The sequence below is a fragment of the Paramormyrops kingsleyae genome, chromosome 23 (genome assembly GCF_048594095.1).
Source record: "Paramormyrops kingsleyae isolate MSU_618 chromosome 23, PKINGS_0.4, whole genome shotgun sequence".
Lineage (NCBI taxonomy): Eukaryota > Metazoa > Chordata > Actinopteri > Osteoglossiformes > Mormyridae > Paramormyrops > Paramormyrops kingsleyae.
Genome location: NC_132819.1, coordinates 14,891,290 through 14,918,159, shown reverse-complemented (window position 1 = coordinate 14,918,159; position 26,870 = coordinate 14,891,290). Strand labels below are relative to the sequence as shown.

Sequence of the window (26,870 nt, the reverse complement as noted above, 5' to 3'; positions counted from 1 at the left end):
CTGCTAAACCTGGCCAGGTTCATTAAGTACAGCCTAGCGAGGGGGCTGATGGGAGCTGGAGTCCCGAGCCTGCTAAACCTGGCCAGGTTCATTAAGTACAGCCTAGCGAGGGGGATGATGGGAGCTGGAGTCCCGAGCCTGCTAAACCTGGCCAGGTTCATTACGTACAGCCTAGCGAGGGGGATGATGGGAGCTGGAGTCCCGAGCCTGCTAAACCTGGCCAGGTTCATTACGTACAGCCTAGCGAGGGGGATGATGGGAGCTGGAGTCCCGAGCCTGCTAAACCTGGCCAGGTTCATTACGTACAGCCTAGCGAGGGGGATGATGGGAGCTGGAGTCCCGAGCCTGCTAAACCTGGCCAGGTTCATTACGTACAGCCTAGCGAGGGGGATGATGGGAGCTGGAGTCCCGAGCCTGCTAAACCTGGCCAGGTTCAATAAGTACAGCCTAGCGAGGGGGCTGATGGGAGCTGGAGTCCCGAGCCTGCTAAACCTGGCCAGGTTCATTAAGTACAGCCTAGCGAGGGGGCTGATGGGAGCTGGAGTCCCGAGCCTGCTAAACCTGGCCAGGTTCATTAAGTACAGCCTAGCGAGGGGGCTGATGGGAACTGGAGTCCCGAGCCTGCTAAACCTGGCCAGGTTCATTAAGTACAGCCTAGCGAGGGGGCTGATGGGAGCTGGAGTCCTGAGCCTGCTAAACCTGGCCAGGTTCATTAAGTACAGCCTAGCGAGGGGGCTGATGGGAGCTGGAGTCCCCAGCCTGCTAAACCTGGCCAGGTTCATTACGTACAGCCTAGCGAGGGGGATGATGGGAGCTGGAGTCCCCAGCCTGCTAAACCTGGCCAGGTTCATTAATTACAGCCTAGCGAGGGGGCTGATGGGAGCTGGAGTCCCCAGCCTGCTAAACCTGGCCAGGTTCATTAAGTACAGCCTAGCGAGGGGGATGGTGGGAGCTGGAGTCCCGAGCCTGCTAAACCTGGCCAGGTTCATTAATTACAGCCTAGCGAGGGGGCTGATGGGAGCTGGAGTACCGAGCCTGCTAAACCTGGCCAGGTTCATTATGGTGCGTTCGATTATCTCTCGGAACTTGGAAATAGCGAGGTGAGTGACATCACGTCCGACAATCTCCCGTTCGAGCTACCACATCTCGGAACAAACATGGCTGCTCCATGAACACGCTGCTGTTTGTTGTTGCTTTATATTTTAGCAGATTTGAAGTGAGATTCTTTCTTTTTTCCGAGAGACATACAAACAAGAAACACGAACTAGTCAAACCACATTAAAAGCTTTTAAAAATATTTTAGTACATTCATAGCGATATTCTTTACAAACTTACAAACTATAAACTACAAACTTTGTAAATACACTAACAAGTCTTGTGAAAATCTGATATTGCATGTTAGGATACTGTTTACGGTCATGATATGGCATGATCCATTTATAACTATTAATACATTTAACAAAATAAACATTTTGAAATACTTATAAAATAGAATTACTTTTGACTGTGTAAGCTGCCATGTTAAAATGACGTCATGGGAAACTCTGTCCGACATCAACGTCATAAAAGAGGTGTGTTTCCGAAGTGACGTTTTTCATGACGTTTTCATCCGAGTTCCGACTCGGGGAGAGATAATTGTACGCAGGGCTAATTACAGCCTAGAGAGGGGGCTGATGGGAGCTGGAGTCCTGAGCCTGCTAAACCTGGCCAGGTTCATTAAGTACAGCCTAGCGAGGGGGCTGATGGGAGCTGGAGTCCTGAGCCTGCTAAACATGTATTGCTTCCATCTGCTTTGTGGACGACCCTTATTCCCATTAAAACGATCCCCTCTCTGGTTCTGTGTTTTTTAGACATTGGATCAGTCCAGGATTCATGCTGTGTGTTGTGATGGTATGCTAAGGCTATATAAAAGCTCCTGTATTTGTTTGTGATGCGTACGAAACCGCCCTGGCTCCTAGCTCAGTGTGTCACAGTTGGCCCCAGTGAGGGTACGTTCTTACAGACTAAGACCCTGGTTTCTTTGTACATTAAACCCTTATTTTACACCCTCCAGCTCTGCCTGTATCACCTGGTCAACGAACGCTTCCGAATAAACCTTCCCCGGGCACTCAGAACCCGAGAATCGGTTCTCAACTTGGTCCCAGTACTCCCTGCAGATGGTGCTGGTTTGGACTTGTTATTTCTGTCAAGTAGAGTGGGTGTCTGGGCTGATCGTGTCTGTCCAAATGAAGGCCCAGTTGCTTGCAGGCTTGGTTTCATTGTGACCCAGGCGGATTTGCCCTGGTGCTGCAGTCCGTACCTATAGCTGTTATATCCTATATCCAAATAATACCTTATGTGACTTTTTGTCGAGACTCCTTTCAATCCTCAGAACAGTAAGGGAGACCTGTATTCCGTGGGTAATGGCATCCTCTTTGACGTTTAACACAGGTGTGTAATTAATCTTCGACATCATACTCGCTTTAGCTGTGCCTTTCCTTTGCCGTACCTGCAATGGGTGATAATTATAATAGGTTTGTAGGTGGTTAATACTATGTTAACTTTTGGGAAATAACAAATTTGTGAGCTCGATTGTGTTATGTGCAATAATTCCCATGACAGCCGGTCAAAGGTTTTTTCTTTTTTAGTTTGAAGAAACTATGCTGGTATTCATGGACTGCGGAACTGGGGGGGGCGGGGTGGGGGGTAACTCTTGCAGCATCATTAAGAATGCAGTACATGAATTAAGAATTCAGTGATGAACAATGCAAGCCTATAATACTTGATTAATGAAAGCCTGAATTATATCCCTGTTCCTTAAGACAAATGTTATATCTTTTTTTCTCAAGAGCAAATGGACAAGTGGAAATGATTTTTATTCCCTCCCGTTCAGATGTGTTCCATTAGTATGACTGTTAGGTTCCGTATTATAAAAATTGATCAGATGTCTTGTCAAATATTTGTTTTAGTGGGGAACAGGTAATACTCTCACAGGACATGCCATTAGTTTTCTCAAACCGCTGTGCAGGTTGCTTTTCTCATAGCCTATAAAAATATATTTGATAACAAACATTGGTGATTTGCTAATGCAGCAAATGTGTCGAATAAGGCGTTTGCCCTGCTGTCTCCAGACTGCCCCTGTCTCGCGGGCCTTCAGGTAAATGCTTATTTTAGAATGTGTCCTGCCACGGAGAGAGCATGAGCTTGCGGGGGGCAGAGGCACCGGATGAACCTTCACCTGCACATTTGCGCGTTTCTGTAGATGCCAGAATGCGATGCTGGCAGTGGGCAGCATCAGATTTCCGGACGTCACGTCCGTGCCTTTTCCATTTAACGGTGATGCTTGCACATCCATCCGCTCTTCCTGTTGTAAGCGGACGCTTAATGCACCATGTAATGTAATAATCAAAAACGACCGTGTTTTGGGGGAGAAAATATCACCGTCAGAAACACTGGAGTGCGTTAAGTGGTACGTGGCTAGGAGAGAGATGCCTGCAGCAGAAGGATAATTAAAGCTGTGTCAGGTTCACAGCTGACTGTGCGGAGCTGGGCTAACGCTCACTAACGTTTAAAGGCCACTCTACGGAGGGCGTTTCCACTCGGCTGACAAACTGTGTTACAGCTGCGTGAGTCTGACGCCTTTTCCCATGTTCCCCCTCTGACCATAGCCAGCGAGAATTGCCGCGACTTCCATCCCATGTTCTTCACCCATGACCGCGCCTTTGAGGAATTCTTCTGCATCTGCATTCAGCTGCTCAACAAGACCTGGAAGGAGATGAGAGCAACTTCTGAGGACTTCAACAAGGTAAGCAGGCAGAAGTGCCTGTGCCTGATTGGTGCTTTTGGCCGACCAATAATATCAGTCGGGATCATTTTCCCTGTTATTAGTGGTCGAGGGGTGGTACTTAAACCGATGAGGAAAGAGTGAGGTTGCGGAAAGCTAATATTTAATTAGCATACGTCAGTCTTGGGAGCCTCATCTTAACAGTAAACCAGGTGAAATCCGGATTATAGACGTGCTGCGTGTGCTCTGTTGTTACGTAGGACTGTGGAAAAAATAGCTTGAGGGTGACATTAATCGGAACAGGAGCTCATTCAGCAAACTGTAACCCCAGTTTTGTTTTTGGTATGTATCTTTATTTATAGCTTGTGGTGAAGAGAGATGACAGATTAAAGGTTGTCTCGGTGTCGAGCAGTGGTGTCGGCTTAATCGTGTTTCGCAATCCATGTCTCTGCTACTCTCTGAACACGCCGGCCCCTGTTGGCGGGAAAAGCCCAGAAGCACAGTGGCCTCTTGCTGTCCGAGTGTGAGGCTGACTGGAAGGCAATAAGAATTAGGATGTTTTCCAGTCCGCTTTTGGGACCGGCTGTTGGGCCTCAGTGTGGCAGTTCTGAATCCTCACGGGTGTAACCAAGCTTTCCTATCAGTAAGCCCATCCCATGTCCCAGTGATAAGTACAAAGTATACACTTTTAAAGATGTATACTGGGAGTGTTGTTGAACATGACTGCTGACTGGGTGGGGTCTCTAACCACCCTGTGTGCTCTGGTGACTCCCTGGCTCTTGCGTGTCACACCTGACAACCCTACAGTTGGCCTACATATGGTGTTAACGGCGCTGTGTTCCACGTGAATGGAATGGGGTGTGTATGAATTCGCAAATGCTTCCACGTCTTGTGGTGATGCTGTACCCTCTGTTGGGTGGGGGGGGGGGGGGGGCTATTTCAGCCATTTCAGCTGTTTTTACTCTAAGACAGATAATTAAATGGATTCTGCAGAAGATCGGTTCCTCCTGTCTTGCTCAGCACAGGGTTTCATAGAGTCAGCTGCAACATGCGGTAAACAATTTATCATCTAATGAACCTTTAAAAGTCACAGTCTTGCTAAGGCTTTGCAGGCTGTCTGGAAGGAGATGGATGGAGGTGTCCGCACTGTTTTGTCTAGGTGATCTCGGACAGATGGAGATCTGGGTCGGTCACTGCGGACCTCGTGTGCATGTCTCACGGTGCGGGGTTGTGGGGCTGCTGGTGAATTTGTTGTTGAGAGCCTGGACCTCCTGGAAGCTGGAGGGAATGCCCATATGTCCACAGAATGATGGGTAGGTCCTGGCCTGGAGACAGCTGGATGAAATTGCAAAGAGGGATGGAGTCAAATGACATTTTATGGGGGAGTGGAGGGGTGTGGAGGCCGGTGTGGATGACCTGCCTTCTCTGGGGAGTGGGGGGCAGGGCATGTGGGTTATGATACTTTTCAGAAGTGCTCCCCGCCTGCATACACCTGCCTGCAATGCCTTTTTTCTTACAGCTTGCAGACTGAGGTGTTTTCTCAAATTGCAAGCCGGGCATTTCGACCTTGGACAAATAAGCACGTGTGAGCCCTTGTCGTCCTCTGTGCTGAAATATGTCCCAGGTGCCTTTGTCATCCCCCAAGACTCTGCAGTTCCAAATACGGTGGCACTGTTTAATATTTCGGACTAGCTCCACCTGTCTCTCGTCCCTGGCGAGGTCTCACCCTGCCTTGGCTCCTGTCCCCTGCCATCTGGAAAGCCGTAATTATGGCCGTTCCATTTCCACCCCTTAACAGCTACTGTCACGCTCCGGAGTGGACAGTGGAAGGCAGCTCTTCTGCAGTGACGTGGATTCTGGGTAATGGCCCTTGGCAGACACCAAGATCTCATGGCAGTGAGCTACATTTGGCTGAATGGGCAGATTTTTTATGTGTTATGTTAAGATCGTTATTGCAGCTTGGCTTGGGTGCTGGGCTCTTTCCTGTTCGATTCTTAATCATAAGATAATTCCCATTTCAGGCCTGGATATTTTGGAAGTAGTCATGCTCAGTGACTGCAAGGGGGGGGGGGGGATGGTTTATTCTCTGATAGGTCGCAATTTTCTCTTATTAAAATCTCATGGGATATAAACGTCATGAGACACCAGTGAATGTGACTGTAAGGTACGGAAAACAAACTAATAAATGTAATATCTGTAGATATGAAAGTGGCCCTTTCATAGTTCAGCATCAGAAATGAATAAATCAGCCTCCAATCATATTTCACTAGACAGGATTTGGTCTTTGAGTCATAGACCTGTTTGCTTCAGAGGCTGACCTCTGAGGTACACTTTATGAAATTGATTAATGTAAATGCCTGCTCTACACCGCAGTGTAAGGCATAAGGTGAGAGGGGAAATGGGGCCCCTATGGGGCCCCAGTGGGCGGGTTCATCCTGTCATCTGTCACTGACCGGTTTTCCACACTCAGCATTTATGTTTATGGGATCCTGTTGGGAAATTGCTAGAACAGAAGTGATACTAATAATAGAGATCAGAATAATCATTTCAGAAATGAAGTGTGAGAGAATTTGACTGGGGGCAGAGGGAGGGGGAATGAACATTAGTCAAGCAGACTTCATTTAAGCTGTAGTTACCACAGTGGGCCTTTCAGGTATAAACATCCCACTTACCACTCGTACCAGGGGCCGTGTTGACCGGCTGTTAGCGCCACCGGTCCTCTGACCCCGTGAGCCTTCTGTTCAGCCCATCTCCGCATGCGAGCGCGAGAGTGCAGCTCGGCCCATTTTACGATGCGCCGCGGAGAAAAGCAAAAGAGCATTTGCTCACCACTGCTGCCGCTCTCTCCCACAAATCTGCCGGGCAGCACTTAATCTGGTCTCCATGGATACCGCATCCTAATCACCGCTCCACTGCCTCGGAGACGGCAGTTGGGGAGCCGCTCTCGCGCCCGATGGGGCTGCCCTGCCTGTCTCTCCCGGAAGCCGGCTGCCGGCCTTCCACACAAGCACGGGCTGCCTCTCCACGTCCTGGCTCAGTGACAGTGATCTAGTAGTGCTTTTAGGCTGCCTGCCTACCTCCAAACCCCCCACCCCACCCCCAATCCCCCATCCTCCTCTAGCTCCACCCCCATGTGACAGTGCGCCGCCACGATTGGCCGGCCTTGCCGCGTCGGCCGGCCAATAGAGCGGCGGCAGCCTGGATAAACATAAGCGGAGCTGTGTGCTTATTTTCCTGGGCTTGTATCGTATTCCGACATCAGGAGCGCGGGGCGTGTTCGGCACATGGCCGCGCTCAAAGCCGCGTTCATTAGCGAGCTTCTGCCTGGGACCATCTGCTGCCTGCTCTGCGATCATCTCGCCTCTCAGACGATCAGCCCCAGCCCCCATTGTCTACGGTGCTCACCCCTAGACATGTGATTACTGGAGCGACGAGGGGGGGGAACATGGATGTGGCGATTGCGTGTAAGTAGATTAGGCGTTTTACTGAGATATGTGGTGGTGGGGTGGGGGTGGGGGGGGCGGCTATCGATGGTCGTTTCATTAGGCTTTATTGTTGCAGCTCGGATTGAGCGCGCGGGTCAGGGGGAGGGTGGCTTTCAGGTCTGGCCAGATGCTGAGGTTTTCAAGCTTTTGACTGAACACCCGCCTTTATTCACAGACGCAGTTTAAAATGCGGTGCGTGTGCGGCGCTGCGCCTTCGCGGCGGCGGCCGCTGCCCCAGCATGCAGCTCACCACCTTGCCTTTGTTTACTCCCATTCTCAGAGCTCCATTTGCCTCAAAGGTTAAGCGCATCTTTCCGTGCTACTCTTACTGTCGCACTGCCTATATTTATTAAACTGCTTTTTATACAGCGATTCAACAAATATGTAAATAACATTTTTTCTGCACTGGTGTAAATTCCTTCATTTTTTTTTTTTTCGCTGGCAACAATATGATCATGAAGAAACAGGTCAGCTCGCATGCCGTTCACTCTCTCGACTGACGCCGCTCGTGGCTCTGGGTTCATTTGGACCAACGGGGCTTTGCTCTGAACCGGCTCTGTCCCTGCGTCTCTGCCTGTCAGCCTGCACGCGGTGCTGACGGAGGCTCGCTGACGGAGGCTCGCAGCCGGAGGCAGCTTCGGTCGGATCGGCTCCGCACGGCCGCTGGCCACAGCAGCTCATCCCTTATTCCACGCAGGTTCATCCCTCTGCTGCTGTGGAGTCAACTGATCTATTTATATATTCCCCAGCCTGAATCGGCTTTTTTATTTGTTATTCTCCCGGAACGGATCAGCGCATCTTTGGAAAAACCCAGACAACTGTGGTCCTGCCTCTAGCAGAGACTGCTTGGTCGTGTGTGTGTGTGTGTGTGTGTGTTTTGGAGCCCAACAGTCCTGATCTGTTCATCTGGTTTTGATAGAGATTCTCTTACCAACAGAAATGGAGAAACATTGTTTTCAGAGGTCGTTGGTAATCAGAGGGGCCGCTTGTATATTTCTATATTTTCTACATGCATTAAGAAAGTGTTATATTTTAATTGTTGATCTCTCATTGTTTTTAAATAGTGTAAATGTGAAATCAGAAATAGTGGTCGCAAAGCACAAACATCGGGGCTGCATTGTCCAAAATTAGCTTTCCTACTGAAATGCTCTGAGTCTAGGGCTTTCCTGACGGGAGCGTTTGTGTGTGACCTGTGCGGCCGCCCGCCCAGGTGTGCTGTGTCACCATACCGCTCAGTCACGTGACACCCCGGATTACCATTTTAATCCACGACATTCACACATCCCTGTATTCCCATATGCTTGATACACACTAAGCTGACCCTCAGTCTGCTTTTCATTCAGCCAGACGAGCACAGTAATTGCAATTTAATTGTGATGCGGCAACAGGGGACATTACTCTGGTCATAAGTGGCCACTTTCTGACCCGGACTGGAAGCTGCGTTTGCTACCCTGAGGCCGTTTTACCTGAAACGGGTCGCTGGGGACAGGTAGAAAGCCGTTGTGTTCTTAAGCAAAGCATTTATTATTTTTTTCCCCGCCCCTGTGGACCGCTGTTCTGAGCGGCTATGGTACGCACATCCTGTTCTGTGTGGCGAAGCTCATCAGTGCTCAATTAAACTAACAGCTATGCTAATTGAACCAATCTGTCCTCCCACATCAGTGCTCAAGCTGTTAGCCGCTTAAAGAGCAGTGGGGAAGACTGCTGCATCCCTTCAGGACCGACCGGGGCCAGGAACCGCTAAGCCACATCACATACCCATGTACCTAGCCATTCATTCTCCCTGACCCCATCTCGAGAAATGGATTTATGGCCAGTTGTTTCCATTTACTGTTTTACGTCTGGTGGCCAATGGCATATATTTTATGAGGCTCAGGTCTTTCACTTGAGGGTCTTGAATGACAAACTGTTGTAAGTTTAATTTTAATTGCAGGTTGGCCTGGAATCCGATTGTGTGGAATGTGACTATGTCCAAAGAGCTTGTACCAGAACCTTGAATATTTCACCACTGGATCAGGTAGATTTCCATCCTCTTTGTCTATAGTTCCAGATGGTTTCTCAGACAAGGAGCACAAACGTCCTTCGCTGACAAGCAATAAAGAAAGAAATTAACATCTGTAATTCTGATTTTCAGATGTAACGTTTTCTTGAATCGAGTTTGGCGCCACCTATTGGCCGCTTGTCAGCTCCTGTACCGGTAATTGGCTGTTCATGCCAAGCCGAGTCACTCGGTCAGTCTGCCTCGCAAGCAGACCTGCAGGGGGTTATTAGCTAAGAGCGGCACGTCAATCTGTCGGACCCTTGTTATGTCCCAAATTCTGGTTACTAGGAGGTAATCGTCAGCACATTCTGGCTGCCAGGCAACCGAGGCTCCAGCCCCACGTCCACCTGTGTTATGGTTAAAGCTCACTATGCCTTGAGTGGAGGAATAGTAGATACTGTGGAGATGGTTTTCTGGTTCAGCTAACAGATGATTAACAGGTAATAACAACCATGCAGTCGTGCACTAGAGCTACAGTCGCCGGTGTGATAATCGGTATCTGGAGTCCGGTTCGGCAAAATGCGATGTAAATAACGAATCAATGTTAGCAGTGTCAGAATTGGATGACGAAACTGCCCCTAACTGCCATTATTGTAGACCTCCTGCCTTTATACAAGGTTAATTAGCACCTGACATTGTAAAATATTTACTGAGTAGGCATGTGGGGCAGTGACTCAACATCTGATGGGCTCTGAAGTAGCCTAAAGGACAGCAGATGGGACACGTTGAAGGGGAAGTCAGAGTAACGTCAGATTATAATGAGCACGGCTTGAATGTTCTGAGTACCCTCAGACCTGAACTTCACTGCCTTGGGTTTGCCTGCACTTTCCGTGTTAAATAATCCATCTTGCATTCAAATTCTTCGGTTAGCCACAGTCACCGATTTGAGGTTTAGAAATGCACCACAGGGAGAATCGACGTTGACAAATGACATTGTTTTTCACTTTATATAGCAAAGGCCAACTGAAAGGTATCAAATATACTTGTGTCCGAGTTCATAGCTTGAAGAGGCTGTCACTGTGAAATCGAAGGGTTGTGCCTTTGAGCTGCATGGGATAGCATGCTGATTCCATCGTAGGCCAGCTTTCATCCAGTCATTGGACTTGGTGAGCAGTATAAAATTGAACTGGAATTCATGATTCTATCCTCTTCACTGCTCATTCTCTACTCGTGCAGATATATAGAGGGATGGTGTGGGTAGTGCTACGAAGGGTGGGCCCAGAGAGGGCAGAGCCCACAGGTCTGTGGACACAGCTGTGGTCTCTTGCCCGTAGCGCCGCCTTCTCTGTTCATCCCAGTTAGGCATGATACTCCTCCTTGTCGTTACTGGCAGCTCTGTCGTTCCCTCTAGAAAGCGTTCTCGGGTCTCCCACTCTCCATCCCAGCCTCTCCCGCCCCGTCTTCCAATGTACTGCGGGTCCAAAGCACCAAGGTTGTGGAAAAGGTGCTGTCTGCTGGCAGGTTCAGAACCATTACTCACTTTGCCTTTCGGGGTGTACTGTTCAGATTTCCTGTCGTGTTTTCTTTCTGGATGAAATATTTTTGTAGGTTAGGGAATAGAGGAAAAATGGACTAACCTAATTGTATGTAAAAGTTACTTTGTAAATGCAGTAAAATCCCGTTATAACAGACTTCAAGGGACCTGGCAAAACAGTCCATTATATCCAAAGTCTGTTATATCCAGAGTTGCTGTATGGCCAGAACACAACTACAGGACACCATTTACTCATGCCACACCTCAGCAGACACACTTGTGGTATAGATTATTATATTGTACATGTAGTAATCCAACTTTACCTGACCAGATGCGTGACTATAAATAATCCCGACTACATATCTGCGCTGGATATCACCGGCACGCCACGCGCCTTGTAGGCGGAGCTGCATGGCCGTTATAGCCGAACAAATTGTTTGTCCGTTATAAGGGAAATTCCATAATATGCGAGTCCGCCATATCCGATGCTTTTTCTGCATGTTCTTAAAGGCGCACGGCTGGGACCAGCGGACCTTGTCCGTTATAGGCGATATTCTGTTATAAGCGAGTCCACTATAACGGGATTTTGCTGTAACGCCACCTCTGCTAAATGCTCTGACTTGTACTGTGGCATTTCATTGTGTTCAGTGTTTAATTTGTTTTAGCTGAATTTAAAAAGCACATATTTAAGGTGGAGAATTGGATTATTCCGTGGTTCTGAATTTTCCAGATTCCCCGGTTATATCGACAGCCCTTAAATGATGTCGCTAGCATCCAGTTTATTAGTGAGCGAGGATCCTGGTATCATTCACTGATAGTCGGGGGAGCAAGCATTTATGCCCTCAGAGCAAGATCAGGTGACGTGGAGAGTTCATGAGGCTCGGCATGGTCCAGACTGATCTGGGGATCCTTTTGAGAACAACTGCTGACCTGAATGTCGGGAAAGATGTCCTGAGGAGGTTTGAATGTAGCTGATAGTTGTTGGCTAACTGCACCGTCCTTCCGAGAGAGATCCGTGCCGTAGAGGACCATTCCCATAAACCCCTCTGACTTTCCAATCTCTACATCTCTCTCACCCTCCCTTACTGTAGGACTATGTGTATCTGTTGCATAAATAGTCTGTGACACAAGTTTATGCTCCGAACCGAGTTTAATAGCCATTAATTTAATATGCAGAATACTATGGCATTTTAATAAATCTATATTAACCCTACATCGTCTATGGTGGCTGCAAGACCTAAGGTCGCTTGTTTGTTTGAAACATGGCCACTGTCTCAGGGCTGTGGTGGCATACATTTAAAGATGCGTCTTAGCGGTTTTCTCCTTCTGTCGCTTCCACCCGCAAAGCCGTCGATGGCTCCCTCAGGGTATCTCACACTTCCATAGCGTTGCATTAATTATTCACGCCCAGCTCCGTGCAAGAGCTCCGTCCGAGTGCCCCAGCGGGGTCGGGGATGGCCGGCAGTCAATGGGAATGGTGTGAGTGGAAAGGCAGTAATTAAAGGAGCCTGGTCATGTATTGGCAAAAGGCAGCGTCCCCTGCTGGGAGAGCCCAGATCACGAGTCTCAATTTTATGCATTTTGTCCGTAACGTTTGCTACAATCTTTCCTGGCAACTGCTGTGTTTTTAATCCACATACAGAGGAAGTCGGTGATTATCAGCCATCATCTGGTGGATTTTTTTTTTTTTTATATAAATTTTTCCCCCACCTCTAGATTTTTTCCAAAAATAAGTAAATATCTGGTTTTGAAGAACTAGAGCATTACAGAACATTGCTCTGCTGGTCGGAATTCAAATGCCGGCTGTTGGCTTTGATCAACGGGTGACCTGCGGCAAGTGGGCTGGATGAGTCTCTGCTCTCCTGCCTTCAGACGGCGCGCGGCGACACCCGGTGCCGTCGTCACTGACGGATCCTGCCAGAGGAAAGGAATCGCCCGTCAAACCCTGAAGAGGAACGTCTGCACGGGTGGGAAGAGGAGAAAGGCAGGCCGGCGGCAGAGGAGGGAGCGAACAAACGGAGCGACAGCATTTTTATTAATAGCTCAGTGCGATTGGAGCTTTAGCTGTGGCTACGGCTGCAGTCTACAGAAGGCATGATGACGTCGGCACTATTGACTGCTCCTTATGTGAGGGAGGGGAACGTCGTTCAAGCTTGCGGGCCGTTATTTACATAATACAGTGAATGATACCTTGAAGCACCCGGGGAGGGGATATAAGGCTTCATTATGGAGCTGTCCAGGGTATCGAGCCTCCTGCTCTGATAGATAAGGGAGAGGTGGTGACTCTGTCTGGGGACATAAATCTGCTCATGGCCCACAGGCCTACTCAGCCGTGGAAGCCTAGTAGGAGACTTCAGTCAGTGCGGTAAAAGCAGGGGAATTACCAGGATAGAGATGCTGGAAGGAGTTGGGGGGGGGTCTCTTGGTTACTGACACCCACCTCTTCCACTGGAGCGTGACGCCAAGCACGTCGATAATCCTCACTGAGTCCCGGCAATAATTAGTCAGCCAAGCATCTTCTGATGAAAGTGCGCTCCGTCATCTGTGTAACCGGAGTGAGGCGTGGTGCGGCTACTGGGGTCCGGCGATGAGCTGAGTGGGATTGGTGGAATGATTCTGAGCTGGACCAGCCCATTCTCCATGGTGGGGGGGGGGGGGAAGCGCCAAGACCAGACATGTCTTGCAAACTGCAGGATGAACCAATCGGAGAGCTATGGCAACAGACGAAGGCCGCCAGTTGCCTTTCAGGTCGCTTAACAGGCCTGCATAGGCTTGTGGCCCAGGATTGGCTGAAGCGCCTGTGAAGAGAGACAGCAGTGTCCTAAAGCAGGGACACACCCTGGCCAGGCGTGGACTATGAGAGTGTCCCTTTACTCCGGGGATGGAGGCCTCTGTTCCAACAGTAGCTTAAAGCTAAGTGCTGTTTAAACATGAAAGTGTGTTTGTTTCACCTTATAATAAACCAGAGATAATTCTGTGTTTACGCAGAATAAATTGTGTGTAGCGTGTTGGTTAATAGCTGTAATGAAAATGTTTCATGCTAAATGGTACTGCAGAAACGGGTCTCTTTCAGGTTGTTGTCCTCCGTCCTCCAGACTTAAAAGTGAGAGGGGGGGAAGAAACAGCTCCGCCATAAATCTTTCCTGTCTCCGGCACCAAGTTTAAATTACTCAGTTGATTTATACAGACATATTTTAATCCATATATATCCATCCATGCCTCATTATTCTGGGGGGGGGTGTCTGGAGCCTATTTCAGAGAGCTCAGGGCAGGACTGTAGTATACACCCTGTGGGGGGCGCTATTCCACAACAGGGCAGCAACACACACATACAGTCACACTCTCAGCAATTTCGAAACACCAGTTAAGCCGACTGCCTTGGACTGCAGGAGGTAACTGAAGTCCTTGGAGTAAACCTGCATCACACGAGTCGAACCCCAAACCCTGGAGGTGTGACACAACAGTGTTGCGAAATGCTGTGCTTACACACACGCACGTACACAGACAGACACACGCACACATACACGCACACACACAGACACACGCACACATACACGCACACACACAGACGTACACGCACACATACACACACACAGACACACATATATATAAAACAGAGTAATGAATGTTCACATGCTGCTTTTTAAATAGAACGGCCGTGACTGGGATCTCAAGCCCGTGTTTCAGCTTGTTTAATTGCCCATCGCCTGTTGTTTTCCGTCCCGGTTTGCTCCTGCCTCGGTCTCTCTCCTCTTTGTCGCGGAGCCTCCCTCGGAAGCATGGGGCGCCAAGCCTCGCTCCAGATGGGATAAACGCAAAGCCGCCAAGATTCAAGCTCCGCGCCGCTCTTTCATTTATTTGCATTAGGCCTCGCCAGACAAGAGCAAGGAATTTAAAGTCTTACGGCCTTGAACAGAGACGTCGCGGGTTTGTCTTTTAATGTCCGAGCGCGGCATTCTCGAGATGCCAACCAGTGGCGGGTGTGCAGCGTAATCCGTGACTTGAGTGAGGCTGCATATAATCTCCAGAGTACACATCTACGCCCCCCTTCCCCCCCCCCCCCCCCCCCTCTGGTCCATGTGGGCTCCACAGTGCCACACAGTGCATATTGATGAAGCTGGGAATTATGGGAGATGGCAGCTTGTATCCCTAGTATAGCTTAGAGGGCAGAAACAAATGCCTGCTTTATTTTTTCTTACTGATGAACCATGCTCTCTGTTTTCTTTTTCGCATTCTTGCTTGTCTGGACTTTTATTCATTTTTTTCTTCTGTGCAGCGCATGAAATGTCTTCCTAATAAGATTCCTGCCTTGTGTTCCTAGTCCTGTATGTTCACAGCACATTTCTATAGAGTGGCATGCTTGCGAGGTCTATCTCTCTACATCCATGATCGGAGCAGGTTTTTTTACAAGACGACCGGGGTCTTTTGGGGTGTCAATTGTTCCATTAGCTCATTCAGGCATCCAAGCCCACAAATCATCCAGTTAGCTCATCAGAATGGTGGTTCTGGATATGAAATTTTTGACAGTCTCTGGGGGTCACATGGTGACCCAAAAAAGTCATTTCCATCTTCATGAGCGAATAGTGTATTGGGCTGCAGTTATGCCTTTCCTGACCATCTTACCTTCAGCTGGAATTGTAAATAGTACAGGATTCGTTATGTGTGCAAGGTACCTTGGAATACTACTAAAATGGCAAATATCCAAATTCAGTTAATTTCTTTGATATTCTGCTTGGTAATTGAGTTCTGTTTTGTGATATTGAGTCATGTGCTGTCTACCTGCTTTGTTTAAAAAATGTGAGATTTAGCCACGCACCATCCAAGAGTGCGGCATCAGTAGTCTGTGGCCGACCGCATCTCCATGTTTTCGTGCAGCCCTCGGCATGCATGTCAGCATGGTGATATCTGAAGCTGTCTCGTCATCATACTTCTCCCCAAATCCCCCTGCCTTAACCACCTGCATCCTGATTGGCCAGGCACATTTCTGTTATATTTGCAACAACCCAGGCAGAGTTTTAAGTGCCATGCCAAACACATTCTGAGATCACCCGCCACAAATGAGCCTTTTCACTGTGACATATGCTATCTTCACTTTATCCATTATATGCACCTGCTAGTTTGACCAGTTCAAGGTTTGAGAGTTGGGGCCTCGAAATAGAGCAGCAGTGGGTCGACTTTCTTCGTGATCTCAACATGGCCAAAGTTGTTTTCTGGAGATCACAAAATAATAGAGATCCATATTTTTTCAGTTCCGATCTGACTCTGATACTGAACTGCCAATACTGATACAGATTCCAATACAAGAGCTTTTTACTTTAATATTTTTATATAAATAAATAATATAGTAGTATTTTATTTATTTATATATATATATATATATATATATTCTTTTTTTATTTTTTATTTTTTTAAAAGAAGTAAATATAGATGAAAAAAAATCTTCAACTAGGCTACTAGAAAAATTCACAACATACTGTTCCACCTCGTTTGAATGTCTTGTTTTAAGCGTTATTGATGCATTTGCAGTTCATTTTAAATATCTTCCAAGTGAGGATATGCAAATGTCAAATGTTTAAAATGCCCCACAATGTTTCTCCCACTGGCATCACTTACTCTTCACTGCGATAGCAGCCCCTCCTGTATCACAAGTTGTAGCAAGTGTGCAAAACAGCCCAAGTTAGCGACTCTCAAACCATCCACTGCTTTTTTCATATTACTTGCGTTGACTTGCATAATCGCATGTGCTTCGTTTAGTGGGATTTTCCACTAAACGCTACTCCCACCTCCCAAAACTTTGTTCTCACAAAGACTGCAAATCGCTGCGTTCCTAGTTGCTGTTAAAAGTGGATAATACTTTCAGATTGTCACATTCTTACCTGATGTTCTTACGCACCTCTTACTGCAAAGGGTATGCGCATGATGTCACAGCAGGCGGAAGTCACTGCGCTCACACCCACTGAGTAGCAGAAAGACTGAGTAGCGGCGTTAGCGTTCAGCTTGAATGCCACAAAAACACATTTAAAATGGGAAAGAGCTGTCGTGCGATTGATCGAACAAACATATTTAACTTGAAATAGGAGCTATCTTTTTAGAGACTGCCAAAAATTTACTTAGTACCTGACGTGGATCAGTCGCATATGGCCAATACCTGATCCGTCAAATAGGTCTGGGTAGGTGCCGATACCGAATATCAGATCTCTACGAAATAAAAATGCCATGGCTAGCATGCCATTGCAGTTTTTGTTGTGTTCTCACAGAAAATCTAAAATTCCCTTTGTCCTACACATAAGTGGGGGATTCTCTCTTGCTGTGAGAAATGATTTTACATTTATGAAGTGACAGGCGGCAATAAAACTATTTTGCACTATCAAGGTTAAACTTTGCAGTTAATCCGCAGTTCACTCATGGGGGTGGGGATCTGTACGGATCAACCAGGGTCTGTTATACCACTAGCTAGTATGTCTATCAAATTTGTGGTACAGTTAGACATTTATTGTAGGTGCTTAACAGTCGTTCTGCTACATGAGATGTTTGTTGCTCGAGAAATACGAACAGGGTTCACGCGAAACAAACAATGGCAAGGCAACGTATTTCTCTAGCTTTCCAGCCAACATTAGCTGACTAGACTAAGCCAGCGACCTGGTTTTGTCCTAAATCAACAGTAACAAATTATTAAAATTATCTCTGATTACATTATACTATTAAAAACAAAAAAGTTTTGTTCGGTTAGTTTCATCTGTGCCATTTTAAACATTATTTTTTGTTATGATGGACATTACACCTAATGTTAAGGGTAGTGTAAAATTTACGTTATAACTTAGTGCTGTGTTGAAACTATTTGCGTGGTGCAACCGATTATTTTTTAGTAGTGCATAAACTCATGCATGTAGGGGCAGTTTATGTCCATAGTAAACTCAAATTAAAATTCCCCTTAGCTGGTGCAACCCACCGCAGGGCTGTTGGGCAGCACCGTTTATCCTTTTGGAAATGGACTGTTCACACATTTATTGTCGTTCAGTGGTTTCCATGCTATGTAGTTATACTAAGCTGTGTTCTCACTTGTAAACTGTGTAAACACCAACCCAACCCAGTGGGCTCAACTTCCTGTGGTGGTTTCCCTTTGTTGTCGTATAATTTTGGGAACGTGGTTTCGGCTGACGGGACTGGAGCACCGCCGCGACCTCATTAAGCCCTGTCCTTCGGGGACATGCAGTAAACCTCAGCTTATAGGGACTGTCTACTGGCTCTTCCGGATGTTTCTCAGCGTCTCCTCCTTGCAGCAGCCGCATCAAAAGTGCTGACTTAAGCCTGTCATTCACCACAGCTTCCGTACCATAACCCCCATGATTGGTACTGGATTTGCAGCCAAGTTGACCCCCCCCCCCCCACCAATCATGTTTGCAGGTGGCACAATGCATCTCCCCCCTCTTCTGTCGCAGGTGATGCAGGTGGTGAGGGAACAGATCATGCGAGCTCTTACCGCCAAGCCTAACTCCCTGGACCAGTTCAAAAGTCGCCTGCAGAACCTGAGCTACACAGAGATCCTGAAGATCCGTCAGTCCGAGAGAATGAACCAAGAAGACTTTCAGTCCCGCCCCATCCTGTGAGTTCACAGCCGGCAATTTAAAATGACCGACATTTTGCACCGTTATCTGAACTGGTTTATAATATGCAGTGAAGTCAAATTACCTGCAAATCTGATTTATGGCACGTTAATATACATTTCAAAGCTCCACCATTGCATTTTAAGCTAATCAGTTGAAACCCGGAGTGAGTGTTAATGTCTGTTAACGCAAGACTAAATGTGAGATAGGACAGCACTTAGTTCCTGTTACCAAAAGAAGTTGCCAACCTAATGTCCCCTAATTTGGTGTGAATTCCTCTGAAGTATTTCACTCACACGGAACGATTTAGTGGTGATAACTAGTGGCTAATTGCATTGACGTTTTAGCCATAGCAACTCAAAAGATGCTTGTTAATATGTAATGAAGGTGGTAGTGTTACCATGTTAGGTTTCTCATCCAGATAGGTCGCAAACTGTCTTTTAAAGGCCTGAATGGTTAAAAAGGACTGTAAATGTCAGATGTCCTTGTCCCCTCCGGCCACGTGCTGGTCTCTCGGCCTCTCTAATGAGCCAGACAGGCTGTGGGCTGTATACATTCCCCGCCACCCTGACCAGCATCTTTCAAACAGGGAGCTGCGGGAGAAGATCCAGCCGGAGATCATGGAGCTCATCAAACAGCAGAGACTCAACCGGCTGTGTGAAGGAACCTGCTTCAGAAAGATCAGCTGTCGGAGGCGCCAAGGTGGGTCCCCTGGCTGTCACCTGGGCACCGTCATGCTCATAAGTATCATGGTCAAGCGTGTCACAGACTGGTTGTCACAGTGACAGATGTTCTCCAAATCACTGTCACTTCAAAGTCGTCCAGAATGGGCACGTCAGCACTTTATCTTGACTAGATAAAAATTGTTTTTTATCTAGTTGTCCAGTTTCTTGTCTGACCTTAACAACCTGATGGAATCAACCTGTATTCCTTTCGAAAAAAAAACATTTATTCTGTTTATAAGGTTTCTTGGTCCAACCCTACCTTTGCAGCTTTGATCTGGTTATTCGTTTCGAGTGACTTAATGAGGGCTCTGTGTGTGAGGACCTTTCCAGAAATGCATGGCACTGACAGCGGCCTGACATTTTGAAATGTCCAGAGTTGTTATCCATCGAGATCTGCATTGTGCCACAAGGTTTTTTTTCTTTTGTCACACCCCCTCCTCCACCCCCAAAAGAGACCCTTAGCTGCTCATACTGCGATGTGCCTGTATCGATCCCCATAATGGATCGACTGACTGATTTGATCTGCTCTCTGCTGAGGAGGCCAGATGCTGCACTTAACGTCAGGATCGTATGACCCTTAAGAAGATAACCGGACACTTTGAGATCCTGCCCGGAGGACATATTACATTCCTGACTCTATTATGGATGCTGCAGTCCCCTTCAAATCTACTATACTATATATTATACACACACACACACACACTCAATATATATATTGAATGGTACTTTTTTATATATATATAAATATAAAAGTAAGGACCATTCACTCAATGTGCTGTGAAGCGTATACATCCTGTGGTTACAGCTATAAATCTGCTGCTCTTCTTCTGGCTAGAGCAGCTTCTCCTTTTTGAGTGACCCTCAAGCCGTGACAGCTATAATAATAATAATAAAATAATAATAATAATAATAATAAAGCTATAAAGCTCTTGCATTCCCATCACCAGCATTCTGTGGATCGCTGGAGCCCACATTCGCCCTCACTTGCTAGGATGAGCCGAGTAATGTCGGGAAAGACTCTGAAGGAAACCTTGTCTGTTTGCCTGTTTAATTTAGCACTTTTCACAGTTGGAGGGGACTAAATTACCCAGAGGCCCGTTTTGTCAGCTCCCTGTTCCTCCTGTGAAGACTTGGCTCCTCCTCTGCCGGGTCACACTTTCAGTATCCTGCCCATCTTCCCTCAAAGGGAGGAGGGGAAGCTGTGTGGCATTCCTCTCTCTGGATTCAGGGTAAATGAATTGGCCCAGCCCTCGGGGTGTCATTTTTGCAAGCTGTAGAGACCGGCTTTGGTGTGATGATCTTTGCATGTTTGTGGAGTGGGGCATTGAGATCAAAGTCATTACATGAACTGTCACTGGACTATCGTGACGGCCATTCTGTCCCCCGCCGTTCTTTATAGGGCTGGGTCTCTCTGCCCATTTTGCAGTTCCCCGACCCAGGCAGAGGGTGGCACCGATCTTGGCACAATTACAAACCAGCCCTGCCATTATCGGAAAAATAAATCACCCCCCAGTATGCTGGAGACCCCTGCCTTCTGTAGCATTTTAATTAGATGAGTTAAACCTGAATTAGCCATCTCGCGTGAGCACTTGGCCGAAAGCCTCACGGACCCCTTAACAAATCATCTGCTTCATCAGCAGAACGCCCGGGTAACGACTCCCCGTTTGACCTCTGTGTTTGGTGGGATTCTGCAAAAAGCGGATTTCTGTTCAGCTTATGCGTGGTATTCAGAAGCTGACCTTGCTGGGGGGGGGGGGGGGGTACATCACACTGTGTTGTGATACTGCACTGTACAACACCAACATGCACCATGCAATATAGAATTATACTACTCTGTGCTATGTTACAATCTATTAAGCTATGCTACACCACACTATGCTGTTAAGGAATCCAATGCTATACCAATTAAGTAAGACCAAATTCTCAGACTGCTAGCATTTGGCTGGGTCAGCAGAAGGCAGGTTGTGTAGTTTTGGGTTATTTAATGTTTGGCCCTTAAACGTGCTAATATACATTTTCTGCTTCATTTGTGGGTTTGCAAGTTAGATATTTTTGCCGTGAGAGTATAGGGTCCGGATGTGAGGATCATGCCACAGACGATTCTCATTTTTAAGACCGTCAGCAGTTGCTTCCGATGCCACAGCCTTCCATGGGCACCCCATAGATAAATGCCACAGGACAACCTGCCAAGTGTCTATTTTCAGCGTTTACAATTTGGACGGGTCATCCCAGTCGCTCGCCAGCAATCGCCTTCCTCGCCCCAGGCTGTCCTCACCTGCTCTCCCAGGCTTTGGCACCTTTCTACCTGTCCAGACACCCTCCCCAACCACCATAACCCTCAGCACCCAATGGTGCCTGAACACTGCAGGTCCATGAGTTTTCGTATTAAAATATGACATAAAACCCGCGCAAAATGGCCGTCTCTAAACCCTCAGCTTTTCTCCCCGTTGTTCACTCATGGCCAAGCGGCAGTTTTACACTCTAGACGCCCAACCACCTTACTCTGTCCTTCAGCTGTCTCTCCTCTCCATCAATCCCGCAGACAAGTTCTGGTACTGCCGCCTGTCGCCAAACCACAAAGTCCTGCACTATGGCGACCTGGAGGAGCACCCCCAAGGAGAGGTGCCCCATGACTCCCTGCAAGACAAGCGTGAGAACTGCTCTACTGGAACGTTCAGCTTTAGAAATGGGTTTTAAACTGTAACTCACTGCAGATGAATAGTCATCAAATGTAAAACGTGACTTTGACGATCGCCCTGGAAGTTTAAAATGATGGAGCAGCTGTTAACAGTTTCTCCCCGTCTCCGTCTGCCTCCTTCCCTCTGAAGTGCCCGTGGCCGACATCAAAGCAGTCGTGACTGGGAAAGACTGTCCACACATGAAGGAGAAGGGGGCCCTCAAACAGAACAAGGTAAGCTCGCCTTTGACGTCGTCAAGGCTTGACGCACCATGAATCGCAAGTCGGTCTCCTGAAGGCCATCACATAGTGGCACTCCTTCCCATTTAGGCCCCCCTCCTCCATGATGATTCATGGGTTTTTATGGATGATCCATGGAGTTCACGTTAGGAGAGGGGTGGGGTCAGATTTAAAAAAAAAAAAATTTGGCTAGTAGACATGAGGTGTCCAACCCAACTGAGAAGTTGAAGGTAATGAGCCATCCGGGCGTTTAATAGACGCACAGTGTCAAGATGAGATTGATGCAAGTGATTCTGGAGGAGGAAGGGGAATTAAATGTCAGGGACACCATGATAAGGATGGAAGAGGTCATGAGAAAAAGCCCAGGATGGATGAGGGACCCTGTGGATCTCTGCACGTCACCAAGGCTGTCCTTGGAAGTTCACCTTGGATTGAATGCAGTGCTAGTTGAGCTCCTTCTGTCTGACGGTGTTCTGGCCCGTGTTACCACCACCTTCCCCCTCCCCCGCTGGCCCTATTCCTGCTGAGAGTTTGTCATGTGAATCCCGAAAAGAATTGGAGTGGGAAGCTAGGTAGCCAGCTGAGCTGACCTTATTGGTCCAGCAATTCACGACATTCTTGCCCAGTAGTGGCCACATCGCACACCATCATAGTGGAGAGTGAGTGAGTCATAGAGGTCTGAAAGAGGTGAGGCCACACCCATCGGAATGTACCAGAGTTGCTCGTACAGAATAATGACTCCAGCCAGGTGGAAATGCATTCAGAATGGCTGTTCTTAAATCTGCTTGGTTTGACAAAAGGCAGTTCTACATGAGAAGACCTTTTTTTCTTAGCAAAGGTACCGTGAAACGTCCAGCTTTCTCAAAGCAATTAACTTGAGGGTGTAATTGACTGTAACCATTGAGATTCTACCAAGACATTCAGTAAATGTACAGTGCAAACACATCCAGTCCGTTTTTACTGGACAATCCGCTTGGGTCGTTGATGCAACAATGATCCCCGGAGAATTAGAATTGTTCAGCTGTATGTGACGGTGCTAATTCTGTGTAAGACAGCTGATGAATAAAAAAAAAGAGAAATTGCTTTATTGTTAGTCTATTTTTTAAAATAGGTTTTAGTTGTACTGAATACGTAAACAAGGTTTTGAGACAAATGAACAACAGTTAACCGTTAAATGTCGACGTCAGCTGGGCAGGCAGCCCGTGTTTTTCCCAAAATTTGTCGTGCAGGGCTTGCCAGTTTAACACTTACCATGTCGGAAAATGGGCCTGTCATGGTAGTATGTGAGGTGTACTCCCTCATCTATGATCTCGACACACAAAATGCCGTGTCACCTGACGAATCACCGTCCTCCTCCGCGACGGCCGAAGGAGATGTGTGACAAGCCGTCTGGCGTCTACTATCTGTAGAATTTTGCGATTTGGCTGAGGGGAAAAAAAACTTGACAGTTCTGGAGGGAGCGGTTGAATTTCTGTGACAGTGTGGCTTATCTCGTCACAGGAAGTTCTGGAACTGGCTTTCTCGGTCTTGTATGACTCAGATGAATATTTGAACTTCATCGCACCCGATAAGCATGAGGTAAGTAAGGATTATTCTGATTTTCATAGACTTTCGGCAAGCTTAAAGAAATTATCTTGGAAATGAGCTATTACCATGCAATGGGTGGAAAATGAGTAATTTACAATCAGCAGTTATCTTTCTTTGTGCTGACTGATGTGCGCGTTTCCTGTGAATCCTGTCTCCGATGTCTACATCATAAACTCGCATTCTAGTGAGCTGCTGTCAGTGACCATGGATGTGGGTCTCATCATGGGCAGTGATTTCATTGTTTGGCATGGTGTGTTTCAGTACTGCATGTGGACAGACGGCTTGAACGCTCTGCTGGGGAAGGAGATGACCAGTGATTTCACCAAGACTGACCTGGACACTCTGCTAAGCATGGAGATGAAGCTCCGCCTCCTCGACCTCGAGAACATCCAGATTCCTGAGGCTCCGCCCCCCATTCCCAAAGAGCCGAGCAACTATGACTTTGTTTACGACTGCAACTAGCTACCAACTGGACCAATCATTTCTTACCTGTACTGGAAAAGAACCTTTTAAAATGACTTGTAAGGAAAAAGAACAGAAATGGGTCAGTCTTCTTTTTTTGCCACAATTGCTAAAATTACTTTTTTAAAGGTGTATTTTAATGTATTAGCACTTAACAACTTTACAGTGAGGCCTTCTGAAGTTGTTACACCACCAGTGAGGCCATGATGGCCAGTCCTTGAAGAGGCCACGAAATGTCTGGTGTTCACATCTCAAAATCCCCACACCACAGCCTGGGCTCCTGCGAAGGGGACCCATACCAAGGTCGTTCCACTCCTCCAAGCTGTCACCCGTCATGTTGATGTAGAATATTCTTTGTGCAAGGTGAAGTCTGCTTTCTTAAATTATCTTTTGTTTTTTTTGGGGTGGGGGGGGGGAGGGGGGTATCGGCTGCAGGACAGTTTCCAAGCCTCAGGGGGTTGTAGTTTTTGGCCTGCAGTGAACTGGCAGCTATAGTCGAGAGAAGCGCTCGGGGGGGGGGGGGGGGAGTGACGTCCAGCATTTATCTTAACACCTGTTAACCATATTGTACTCCTGCTTCACAGACTGTTAAATGAAGTGCATCTTATACGTTACACACGTGTACGAGGAAAATGCATCCAGTGTATCCACTCTGGAAAAGAAGTGTTTTCGGTCTACCCCAGAATCCATGGGCATGTCTGACGCCTGCAAACTATCCTTATCCTCACTTAATTCCAGTCTGGCTCCCCCACCCCCTTCCTATATCAGCCGTAGCAACTCTGAAGCAATACATGCTTTTGTTTCCAGGCTGGTGTAACTTAAGCGATCTTTGTGAAGCTGCCAAGTAGTTAGTATTACAACATTGTTCCTGTCAGTCTCAGCAGTGGGTTTTATTAATTTCCCCTCAGAGTTCTTGCCGCCTATTTGGATGTATGTGTAAGTTTAATTTAAATTGAATAAATTGTTCCTTTCATACATTTGTTAGCGTTAAATGCCCTAAAATCAGCTGTTTACATTAAAGCCTAATTGAATTTACTCTGTGTTATTTACTCTTTCTGTATACTACATCAGGTTCATAAAGAGGCCTGTTCAGATTTCAGTCTGTCGCAGGTAGTCATGTTCACGTTTCTCGGTTAGTCCTCAGTTATTGCAAAATCATTCCTGTCAGAAAAAGCCTGTTCTGCTTACCTGAAGATGCATGTCGGGGAGGGGGTGGCGACTTTGGATGAAACGATGTCCACGGAGACGTAAAAAGTTCGAAATCACCTCAGCTATTCGAATCCGGTGCCGGCTTTCATTTGCAGGATCAGCAGCTGCTATTTCACGTCGCTTGTTCGGGGGCGGCGACGGTGCGGGATCCACAGTTCTCCATCGTCTCTGCTAATTGAAATTGACGCGTTGTTTAGACCGGATGTTTGTCACACATGCAGTTTAAATCGTGCTACAGATAAACAAAAAGACTGCATGAAACAGTACTCGTGAGTTACTCTATATAAATCAGCGTCGTTTTAAAAGAGCTGAACCTGTTGTCATGGAAACTCCAGATAATTAAATTGGTTTAAAAAATTAAATTTAGCGCAATCAGCGTTTTGATTTGTAAAGAGCGTGTATGAAATGTTAAAGATGTACTGCTCACCCGGGTTTCATAAACAGCAAACATTGAACATTACATTTTTATTGCATCGCCACCTGTAGTTAGACTTGCCTGTGGCTTTCTTGTGGTCACCAACCTTTTGAAACTGAGCTACTTCACGGGTACTTAGCCATACGAAGGGCTACCAGTTTGATACACTCTTCTTAAATAACAAATTTGCTCGGTTTACCTTTAGAGTTATATATTATTAATGATTAATGATACTCATCTATGTGAAGACACTGATCATGTTCATGATTTTATTAAACTTCGTGTATAATAAACATGTTTTAAATGTTTTTTTTAAAAGATATTTTGAAATCTATATAAATACAAATGCGATTAAAGAAGAATAGAAACAGGATAAAATTAAATTTTAGACGCTGCTCCCTGGTGAGTTGTGCTATTTTTAGAACAAGTCCGCGGGCGACTCATGTGGTCCTTGGGGGAATCCTGGTGCTCGCAGGCACCATATTGGTAACCCCTGGTCTAAAAGGATCTGATTCCAGATTTCACTGTAAAACAGGACTAATATAAATCTTACAGAAATTGTGTCCATTATATCATATTATTGAGCATATTTGGAGAAACCCATCAATGCTAACCCTAACTACGATCAATAAAATGAGGTTATACATACGGTGTCAGGACAGATGTGCCTGGTTCATCATGGCTTTCAATTCGTCATGCACACACATGCCTTTGGGGGCATTCTGCTGAGAGGGTCTCACCTCGCGACCACCGCGAAAAGTCATCTGTGTTCTCAGCAGGAGCGTGACTGACAGTCACAGCGCCCCTCTGTGGCCTGGAGGAGACGCATCGCCTTGTACACAGGTGAGAATAATGTGTCGCATAAGCGCGAGTAGCTAAGAAGGTGGAGTTTTGGTGGCCTTGGTGTCATCTGTCTGTGGCTTAAAATTACTATAAACGGAGTGATTTTTTTCCCCTCATCTACATGGAATAAACGGACTGAGGTCTATCACCAATCCAACTGGAGTTTATCAAAGGCTTGGAAAAGAACCCTTTAATTACACCTTGATGTGAACAAGCCCAAAACTGTGTGATAAATCTGTCCAGAGGATCTTTAGACTGAGCCTCGAGCAAGACTGCCAGCTACTGTACAGTATTCAGCTGAGTGGCAGATTTGTCCAGCAGATCGTTATGACAACATCTATTTTT

At 46.9% G+C, this 26,870-nt stretch overlaps 1 protein-coding gene and 1 long non-coding RNA gene across 8 annotated transcripts in view; one reads left to right on the top strand and one right to left on the bottom strand.

Annotated features, from left to right (window-relative positions):
* Positions 1 to 25,093, top strand: part of elmo1 (engulfment and cell motility 1 (ced-12 homolog, C. elegans)) — a 65,868-nt gene extending 40,775 nt beyond the window's left edge. For 6 of the 7 annotated variants that reach the window (XM_023811918.2, XM_023811917.2, XM_023811919.2 and 3 more), the window contains 7 exons: positions 3,648 to 3,784; positions 18,203 to 18,366; positions 18,957 to 19,069; positions 21,635 to 21,742; positions 21,921 to 22,003; positions 23,510 to 23,587; positions 23,858 to 25,093. In XM_023811918.2, the coding sequence (XP_023667686.1) occupies positions 3,648 to 3,784; positions 18,203 to 18,366; positions 18,957 to 19,069; positions 21,635 to 21,742; positions 21,921 to 22,003; positions 23,510 to 23,587; positions 23,858 to 24,058 (884 nt within the window). In that variant the 3' untranslated portion in view covers positions 24,059 to 25,093. Of the gene's footprint in view, positions 1 to 3,647; positions 3,785 to 6,988; positions 7,228 to 18,202; positions 18,367 to 18,956; positions 19,070 to 21,634; positions 21,743 to 21,920; positions 22,004 to 23,509; positions 23,588 to 23,857 lie in introns of those variants that run through there. The other variant, XM_023811922.2, reaches the window with a different exon arrangement.
* LOC140581842 (uncharacterized) lies at positions 1,281 to 26,422 on the bottom strand. The gene is made up of 3 exons (XR_011984856.1): positions 26,332 to 26,422; positions 25,247 to 25,438; positions 1,281 to 2,488 (listed from the first exon to the last, which is right to left on the bottom strand). It is a non-coding gene; the product is annotated as an uncharacterized lncRNA (long non-coding RNA).
* Positions 26,423 to 26,870: the final 448 nt, after the last annotated feature.